Raw genomic sequence first — 10,249 nt, 5'->3', positions numbered from 1 at the left:
GGGGGGGGGGGGGGGGGGGGGGGGGGGGGGGGGAACTTATTAATACAGGAATAGATTCTTCATTTACCTTCGAGTAAATAGCCAAGCGAACTTCCATGATAATACCATCAACTTCAACTCTGAACTTATGTTTTCCAAGGTGAGTAACTTTAACCTCAACTGCAGAAGAACCATTTTCTCCAGTCTGTATACATGTTGAGAACACTCGGTATCATGAATCAAATCAATATACTTTCTTTTTTCTTTCATTTACAAGAGAGCTGCTTTCATTAAGAAGGAATGAAGGATAAATGTGAGAAAACAGGCCATATATGAACAAGTTGAAACCAAACAAAAGAGCCAACGAAAAGAAAAATTGTAAGAATGTGTTCTGATTGTCAAAAAATTAAAACAATGAAAACCATGAAAGATTTGGTTGCATGGACCTCTAGGAAGTGTTGAACTACGCCGAATCCAAATATTACTCTCCACTCTTGAACACCCACATTTTACTGTCTAACCAAATATTTCATAAAATAGAAAAGACTAGCCTACCTAAGAAAAAGTTCCCCTTCCGTCACCAAAAGAGAAGCAAAATGAGTTTCCCCATTATAGCATAACAGTCTTGTCTCATAATCATCAGACCTTTATAACTTCGCAAAGTGGGTCTTATAAGCAACGTCACCAAAACCAGGCATTCAATCCTAACCATACACGACCACTTGAACTAAATTTTCTCCTGATTGTAGAATGCTCTTCTTCCTGAAATTTCTAAAATCGATCCCACCCAAAACCTTAGAAAGGCACGCCAATACCTCTTTGGTCTTTCCTACTAAAAGCCATGCAGGTGGTCATGAATGGCCTTTATGAAGGTCCAATTTTTTGTGGTTGTTCTCACTTACTCAAGAAAAGTATTTTGTTTCGAAACAAATAACTGTAATGATAAGACAAACAAAAATACAAATGCCGCTAAATGACTATTTGCATGTCTTTTAAAGGCAGAGATGTACCTCAATTAACAACCCCCCATCTTGCTGGTAGGTAATTGTAAGTGCAAATGGCTTTGAGACACTGCAATCATATGGATTCTCCCACTCATATTCTATTGTGCGCCTAGCACAATGATGGACTCTAAACGGAGGAGGAGAGTACCATATTGAATGTATACCCTTCCCTGGAAACATAAATAATTTTAATTTTAAAAAACGATTTCTAAAGCAATTAACTTCACAGAACTAGATAAAAACTTGCAATACCAGAAGATTTTTCATTAAGTTTAGAGAGTTCCAAGCTGACGAGACATGCAGCTGCTAGACGGGCATTAAGCCCAGCAGCATCATATGCTTGTTTTGCCATCACAAGATTAGAAGGATCAACAAAAAGGTCATCTTTATAGTGCTCAATAAAATGAGTTTCCACATCCCCCCGTTCAAATGCATGATGATTTGCAAGCTTTAGTAGAAAGTTTATGTTGGTTGGAACACCTGCAACCTTATGAAAGAACAATTGCCTCAATGATTCAATATGAATTTAGATTTGTGAAATGTTGAAAATTAACTACAGAATGTTAACTCAAGGCAATCTTAGCTAGCAACTGTCAATTAAAAACATAAGCCAAGGTCAGAAACCTTTTGGACATCATACCTATAACCAGTACGATCCATATTCACTAGATGCTCACCCAAGATAACTGCTTTCAAATAAATGAAAGTAGTGTAAATTTGGCCATGAAGGGAAGTTCCTGGATTAATAGCTGCTATAAAATAACTGTAGTTGCCGTTGAAACAGCCAAGTTTACCACCTTCACTATTTCTAGTTCCAAATTTGTTCTTATTTTCTATAACAGGCCAATTACTAGGAATGTTATCCAAATATCTCAGTGAAATACATATTTTGAGGTTTCAACTAGACAATTTATTTTTTCAGCTTAAATCAAGTTGAATGCTAAATTCTGCAGAGCAAACTAATTCTGATTAGATTTACCTCAAACTTTGTTAGGCAGTCTTTTAGTTTGACTAATGCTGCAGCACGATTTTCTCCCCAAACAACGAGCTTAGCAATCATTGGATCATAATGCACACTAACAGCATCTCCTTGTTCAACCCCAGTTTCAACTCGAACTGTTAAAGTAGAATTATTGATTTCAAAAAGGAAAAAGTGAAAAGGAAAGATGGAAATCAAAGTGAACGCGAAACTTCAAAGTAAGGCAGTAAACAGTCAGACATGGCTAATGGTTAGAATGTTCCAATAAAACGTGTTTCTAGTTGCAGAAACTGAAGATTGAATTGCTGCACTAATGAAGTAAAGCATCTTACTAGACTGTGAAACGGGAACAGGGCAGTAATGGTGAAGACTTCCAGTAGCTGGAAGAAACCCTTTTGGCACATTTTCTGCATATATGCGGGCTTCAAAAGCATGACCTAACAACAAGTCAAATTAACTTCAGCAGAGTCCGGAATGTGAGCACACATGCAATATCAAATAGAAAAGACTGGAAACTTGAGAGTAAACAATCTCATGGTAAAGAAAGACCCTAGTAGGTCACTCTTAAAGGAATAATAAATCTTGCTACTAAATCCCTCCATTTCCACATACATAAATGAGCAACATATTAAATATTTTTTTTAATATTATTACTTTAGTTTACGTATTTAAGTAGCTACAGTACATACACACTAATTGCAACATCTAGGGAAGGTCTCGTGCATCATTATTTCAAGATAAGGCAGATTACCTAATAAAGGCACTTGTGACTGGATTATGGGAAGAGATTCTCCATTTGCAACACGGATTTGCCACTCGACAAGATCTTGACCTACTATCATCTCAGTAACAGGATGTTCAACCTGTTTGTAAGAGCCAACTGGCATCAAATAATATCCGTTATAATTTACAACAGGAACTCAAGAAGCTTAATCAAGGAACCTGCAGGCGAGTATTCATCTCCATGAAATAAAATTGACCAGAGATGGTATCAACTATGAACTCCACTGTGCCAGCATTGTAATAACCAACTGCCTTTATGCACCAAATTGAAAACTCAAATTAGTACACTTTAAATCCCTAGAAAGGAGGAAATAATTGTAAACTTACCTACTGTAATCTAATGAGAAACTTGACTGTTAAAAGGAAAAAGAGAATAAAAATATGCTCAACACCTGGGGAAAATAATAACTATCAGCCTCTGCCTAAATAAGTACTAAAGAAGCACCCAAATTAACTATTATTCTACTTACTAAGTGGTTAATAGCAATCACAACCAAGCACTGGATATGCATCTCTTTACGTATACTAATCAATGGGTGTTCATGGTTCACTCAACCTTTCTATAATCACCTCATAATTTTATCACGCCAGGGGAGCTTTGAGGAAAGGGATTTCTCAACATCCAAGTATTAAATCCATCAAACATGGAGAGCCACTAATATGCTCGCATGAATTACACATAAAAAGCATGCCACGCTTAAGTAACAAAAATAAGGATGCAAACCAAAACCAAAAACGCCAGTGAAACCACCAGTACATAGCTGTTGAGTTGATTCGAGCAATAGGTATTGTTAGTTTAGTTTCTTAAAATGTAAAACTGAAAATCAATCGATCAATTCAATTTGGATAGATTTTGCCAAATTTAGTAGTCTAGTCAGTTTTTGTTTGGAAGTTGTTTCAATTTTCAACACATATAATTTTTAGCATCAGTTTTTATTTTCTTAGGCCAACATCTGGCTCATTGTTTATCTTGATCGAAAACTGAGCTAAACCAACCTACTTGCACCCCAAAAAAGACCCAAAAAAATGTATTCCAATTTGAGGAAAGGATAAATCACGTTATCTTTTACATAAATTTGAAGCATCCAATTCCAATAGTCAACATATGTAGTCTGAGTTAATGTGAGAAATGAGTTATTTTCCAAGTTCAATTACTAACCATTAGATTACATGAAAATTAAGTAGACCTCACCTTAGCTGCAGAGACAGCTGCTTGACCCAAGTGTGATCGGAAGTCATCCAAAATATTAGGCTGCACCAAAGAAAGTTTAGTTATAGTTGAAATAAAATTATACTGAAAAAAACATATTTAGTAAGAAAAACGCTCATTACAGCTGGAGCTTCTTCAATTATCTTCTGGTGTCTTCTTTGCACACTGCAATCCCTCTCATATAGATGCAGAATGTTCCCGTGTGTGTCCCCAAATATCTACAGCTTCAACATAATAGGACTAAAGATCAATGCATAAACAAAAAAACAAAAAAACAAAAAAACAAAAAAACGTGAGCATTAAGTAGTGTCCTTACGTGAAGAAATTCCTAAGGCATTTCGTGATGTTATCAATATTGAATTGTGCCTATCTGAAACTTATCATTCTTGATATCCTCTCATTTTCAGTGAAGGATCGACCAGAATTATATTTTGGTTTACCACTTCAAAGCGTATATATAACATTAACTAAAAAAACTAAATTAAAATAAGAAAATAAATGAACTCTATTCAGATCTGGGCAGAATGATCTTCACAAATTGAGCTGTGCTGGTTAGGTTAAGAAAGACTTACTCTTCTATTTGACAAACGGGCTCACCAAATATTCTCATTAATTACGTAGATAAGGTTGTGAGAACCTCCTCAAGACTTCCCAATCCTAAACATCCTTTCGTCTCTTTCCAACATGCTTGATCCTCTTCCCCATCGTTCCTAAAAGAGTTGCCAACTCCAACTACCATCCATGCATGACTCATACAATATTTGACCAGCTGCCCATCCTACCTCCTCTAAATTCTTGACAAATCATTTTTGTCCCTAAAGAACATAGAAGAACCAGTCTCCCACAACAACCTTCCACTGTTACAAAAAGTGGGACGTGGAGGAACTCCTCGAGTATACAACAATAATCTCAACTTAAGGGCCAATGAAACTCCAAACTGATGCAAAAAGCTCTCGTAGATCATTTCTGAAAAAATAAAGGTTCAGAGTTGGACAAGGGTTTAGATCCTATTTTGGTCTAGTGTAATTTTTGTTTTCTTTTAAATCTCCATTTTTCTTCCTAAGCTTTTGAGAAGTGTCTGCTTTGGCCCCTGCCATTAATTTTCTTCATAGTCTTAAATGTCGTGTATTTGTGAGTGGACTTTACATAGGCTTTCGTACATTGCAGGAGACAAAATGGCAACATAAGTATTATTTAAAACAATCAAAGCAAAGAAAAATACCTGGACAAACAATCAAAGCAAAGAAAAATACCTGGACTTCTATGTGCCTTGGCTGGGTGATATATTTTTCTAGCAATATTGTGCTTATGCCAAAAGAAGCAGCAGCCTCACGTTGGGCTCCCAAGAAAGCATCGACAAATTCATTTGGACTATGTACAATCCTCATACCCTAAAAAAATATTTCGTGTAAGAAATCACACATAACAACAGGGTTAAAAAGATGGCTGTACTTTCATCTGGAAATGAGAATGGAAGGGACATATCGTTTGGATGATTGATCACATTCTTATAACTTGGTCCGTAGTTTGAACTTGCATAAATATTTTCCCTCATACAGCTGTTTCTAATTATAATTTCATGATTAAAAAAAAGGTATACTAATTGCTAGATTTGATATCAGAGGCAGATGGAGAACTCTTCTGCCTCATGCTTGTTGAATCTTTCCAACTCCTGATCAAACACTCAAAAACGAATGGACCAGAAATCTTCTATAAATTTCTATTCTTATAGACTCTAAAACTTTATAATGCCTAGGCACAAAGAGACTGCCCACCTTTCCCCCACCTCCATGAGTTGGCTTTATTAATATTGGATACCCAATTTTGTCTGCTTCTAACTTCATAGTATCAATATCTTGTGCAGTACCATGGTACCCAGGCACAAGAGGTACGCCAGCTGCACCCATTATCCGCTTTGATGCACTGAAAAAGATTGGTAAAATAACATATTGATTGGCAAGTGGAACAATTACGTCTCAAGAATAGAGAAGCGAAAATTAGTTCTAAGCAAGCAGCTACCCCTTCGCATGCTCAAAAAAGGATGCATATTTGCACACATTACAGATTTGTTTGGAAAAAATATACAAAAAAATTAAAGATTAAAAAAAAGAAAAAAATTAAACAAAAACAATAAAGTAAATGAACAGGAGAATGTTGTGTTCTGCAGACAATTATCTAAAGAACTTTCTACTACTGCACGTACACAGTGGAAAATCATGAAATGCAGATAGTTTCGATTTCTAATACCTTTTGTCACCCATATGTCGAATTGCAGATGTCGGTGGGCCTATAAATGTAAGGCCCTTGTCTTCACAATGTTGAGCAAAATCAGCACTTTCAGATAAAAACCCATAGCCAGGATGGATAGCCTATAAACCAAAACAATATACTCACTCTAAAAACCATGCCTTATGTAACCAGAACAAGGATATGACCATCAAATTGAGAAATCTGAGTTAAGTAAATGGTCAGCATCAATAATCAATGAAGAACCCTGGGATGGTGTTGATGTAACAAAAATAGTGTCAACTGAGTAATAAACATAAGACAAAACATGTGGATAATCTTGTGCTTTTTTAGTTTAGGATTTTATCTACTTTTTTGTTTTGTACTCCTTTAGGTATGTCTTAAGATTTCGTTTAGGGTAAAATATTTTTTTCTTTTATGAGAGTTGTCGTACGTTGTATTATTTTGTATAATTGACATATGTGTAAAATACCATAAACTTCAATATACAATATCACTATAAGGAAACATTCGTTGCTTTCAATAAAATGACAGCTCTAGGTAACATTCATTGCTGACATTGTATACAGCCTTGCATCAGAAGTAGGCATGAAATCTTTTGTTATTAAGTTACCAATTTCAAATCCTCCACATTTTACGGTGTAGGAAACACTACATGCCATCCAAGCAGAGAAGATTTTGCCTATCAGTAGCCAAAAATTAACTACATTGAGAAAAAAAATTAAACTACCCACCTATATAATCCCTCAATCAATCACAGAAAATCGATAGAACGATGGACCAAACATCACTAGGATCCCTCACAACCTCTCTAAGGGTTCTACTATTCATTTCTCCCCATAAGATCCACAGCGTAACACAAATCTGCTTGCCAAAAAAATCTCCCCTTCTCACGAAAAGGGGGTGTTCAATAGTGTACTCTCTCCTACAACATCACAACGGAATCCTATCACATCCCGAAAGAAAGGATGGCAACGAGACATCATTGGCCTAGAAAATTTCCACAAAAGGGAGCTTGAAAGAAGATAGGTGTGCCAAACAAAAACAGGGTGCAGTAGGCTCCACACTTCTAGTCACCAAGTCCTCGCCTTCTGGCAGGAGGATGATCCCACGCAGAGTTTTTCCCAATGTATATTTACCTGGCAATTCAGTATGGCCTTCCATGCAATGAATATCTAATCACCAAAAATAATCATGACTGCATTTCTACTCCCACCCCGGATCAGAGAACCTTCTCCGATAAGTGAATTATCCGGTTACAAAGAACATCATTCTCTGTGTAACAGCTATATCAGTAGCTTCTAATAAAACACATTCTCCACATTGGGTTCGAGTACGACTTAACATCAAAATAGCATGTTAAATTCAAGTATAACTCAACAGCTGCAAGCATTTAAACAAAATTCAGTACATAAAAAAACAGAAAATAAACTAGAAAAACATTGCAGCTAGCTAAGAATTTGAGCATTTCCGATGTTTCCATCAATGAATAAAAAAAAACGAACATAGCTCCATTCTCACCTGTGCACCAGTCCTCGACGCAGCCTCAATAATCGACGCAGCATTCAGATAACTCAACCGCGCCGGCGATGGGCCAATATGCACAGCCTCATCAGCCAACTTGACATGAAGCGAATTCCGATCAGCGTCACTAAACACAGCCACAGTTTGAATCCCCAACCTCCTAGCAGTCCTAGCGATCCGACATGCAATCTCACCTCGATTCGCGATCAAAATCTTCTCGATACGCCGAGCAGGCTCAGTGTTGGAGTTGGACTGCGAGAAGAGTCTCACACGGAGAAGGAAAGGTTTGTTGGTGAGCTTCCGACGGAAAACAATGGACGCCATCGACGCTCCACGGCCTGAAACTGCGCGAACCACAGAGAATTGAACGATGGAAATGGGAATTTACGTATGAAGATTGAGAACCAACGACATTGCATTCGCACAAAATCGTCGATTATTATTCCGGAGATTTACAGTTCCGTAGCAAAGCAAATTAGTTCGATCTTATCCCGATGAAGGCAGCTGTCTTTGCCAAAAGTACTTTAATTATGAAAAATAAATTAATATAAATATAACTCGAAAATAAAGGTATGTGTATATTTATATTTATATTTTCTAAAAATAAGGAAATAATATATTTTATATTTATTATTATTATAATTAATTAAATAATAAGGAAGAATGAGGATTTTCCAGTAATTGTAGAGGGCGAATTAAATATGAGATATATGACGTGGCAGATAATGATTTGTTGACTTGTGGGACCAGGAGATGGACGTGGAGTCTTTGTGCAGGGGATATGGACGAAAGTGACGTGGCAGTGAGTGAGCTGTCGGATTATTCTTACCGGATGAGATTTGGAAGCCCACGCGCCACGCCATTCCATTACCCATTACGCCTTACCTTCTGAATTATTTTTAAATTATATTTTTATAAATGTTAAGAAGTATTTTTCTCCATAATAAATGTGTTTATTTACCTAATTTCTTTTCCTAAAATTTTCATTTTAATTTTAAAAATTATATATATAAACACTCCTAATCCACTCATTAATCCAAACAAATAATAATAATAATAATAATAATATTTTAAAATTAATTAATTAACTGAACTAATTAAGATGTATATCTTCGACCAAAATGTTAGAAGGTAAAATCTCCACCTCACGTATCAGTATTTTGCCAAATATTTGTTGTTTTGTCTTGTTTTTTCTCCCATGAAACGACTCTAATTTAATTTAAATGTCGTAGATAAATAGGTCGATTTGATCATATTTGAGAAGGCTTCTGAGTTTGGTGTCCTCTGACAAAGGGAGGGCCTAAGCATTAAAACTCTATGCTTCACGAGTGTTATTTTCAAGCCATTGAAACAAAACAAACTTTTGTATTATTGTTGGATGATGAAAGTCCCACATCGGCTATTTTAGGGAATGATTATGGGTTTATAAACAAAGAACATTCTCTCCATTGGAATGGGGCGTTTTGGGGAAGCCCAAAGCAAAGCCACAAGAGTTCATGCTCAAAGTGGACAATATCATACCATTGTCGAGAGTCATGTTCATCTACCAATTACGACTCGAACACTTCCCTTTAGGACCAAGCTATTCCCATTCATTTGGCGAGCTTCTTCTTTTTGACTTGTCTCGTGGACGTATCAATTTTATATGATATATATAAAATAATAATAATAATAATAAAAGATGGCGCATGTGTATTGTGTGCACACGTGGCGAGTGTGAAGGGGAGAGGAACGATTAGTGGGGGTGACGAATGAGGACCGCCCACGCCCGCCGTCTCGGACTCTCCGCCAGCTATTATATTATTATACCGTTATATTATAAATTTGGTATCATCTATTATTTTAAAATTTTAAATTTCAACTTTATAATTTAAAAATAAATAAACCACACAATATTTTTGTCATACTTAATATCAATTAACAATATGATTTGGTTTTTTATATTTTAAGTATGATAAATATAACTAAAAATATTTATAGTTTAATGATTAATCTTATATTATAAAAATATCATTAGTCCACCTTTGTTTGAACAATTAACTGAAATAATGAAAATAGGACATTATTGATAAATGATGATGGAGTTAATAATTATATGGTTATATTTGGTAATATAAGATACATATTATTATTCTATTATGCAAAGAGCATATTAAATAGTTTACTTATTTTTTATAGGCTTAAAGGATCTCATAAATAATATTAAACTTACCAAATATTTTTTATTTTTATTTTTTATGAACAAAACTCGATAATATGGTTCGAATTATTTTTATTTGGATTAATATTTTGGTATCAATATTGACATTTTAATCTACCCAAAAGGAGTTTAGTTTATTTATTTTCAATTTAATAATGGGTTTAAAAATAAAATTTTCAACCTTAGAGAAAATAATAATAACAAAAAAAAAAAAAAAAATTGACGCATTATTTTTCCATCAACACGAAAAAATTGGAAACTACTCCTTTCAACGTTACTTATATTTCATTTATTTTATCAAAACTAAAATAAATGGCAAAACT

General features: G+C 35.1%; 1 protein-coding gene across 2 annotated transcripts in view; it reads right to left on the bottom strand.

Moving 5' to 3' along the window:
• Positions 1–8,231, bottom strand: part of LOC111460955 (methylcrotonoyl-CoA carboxylase subunit alpha, mitochondrial) — an 11,066-nt gene extending 2,835 nt beyond the window's left edge. The window contains exons 1-13 of one of the 2 annotated variants that reach the window (XM_023104339.1): positions 7,724–8,231; positions 6,203–6,324; positions 5,731–5,878; positions 5,209–5,346; positions 4,078–4,173; positions 3,938–3,997; positions 2,905–2,997; positions 2,714–2,825; positions 2,295–2,399; positions 1,963–2,099; positions 1,236–1,470; positions 990–1,153; positions 68–184 (exon numbers count right to left, since the gene is read on the bottom strand). In XM_023104339.1, coding sequence (XP_022960107.1) covers positions 68–184; positions 990–1,153; positions 1,236–1,470; positions 1,963–2,099; positions 2,295–2,399; positions 2,714–2,825; positions 2,905–2,997; positions 3,938–3,997; positions 4,078–4,173; positions 5,209–5,346; positions 5,731–5,878; positions 6,203–6,324; positions 7,724–8,050 — 1,854 coding nt within the window. In that variant the 5' untranslated portion in view covers positions 8,051–8,231. Of the gene's footprint in view, positions 1–31; positions 185–989; positions 1,154–1,235; positions 1,471–1,962; positions 2,100–2,294; positions 2,400–2,713; positions 2,826–2,904; positions 2,998–3,937; positions 3,998–4,077; positions 4,174–5,208; positions 5,347–5,730; positions 5,879–6,202; positions 6,325–7,723 lie in introns of both variants that reach the window. The other variant, XM_023104340.1, reaches the window with a different exon arrangement.
• Between the last annotated feature and the right edge of the window lie 2,018 nt (positions 8,232–10,249).

The sequence above is a fragment of the Cucurbita moschata genome, unplaced genomic scaffold, assembly GCF_002738365.1.
Source record: "Cucurbita moschata cultivar Rifu unplaced genomic scaffold, Cmos_1.0 Cmo_Scf00024, whole genome shotgun sequence".
Lineage (NCBI taxonomy): Eukaryota > Viridiplantae > Streptophyta > Magnoliopsida > Cucurbitales > Cucurbitaceae > Cucurbita > Cucurbita moschata.
This window is presented reverse-complemented; position numbering and strand designations above follow the sequence as displayed.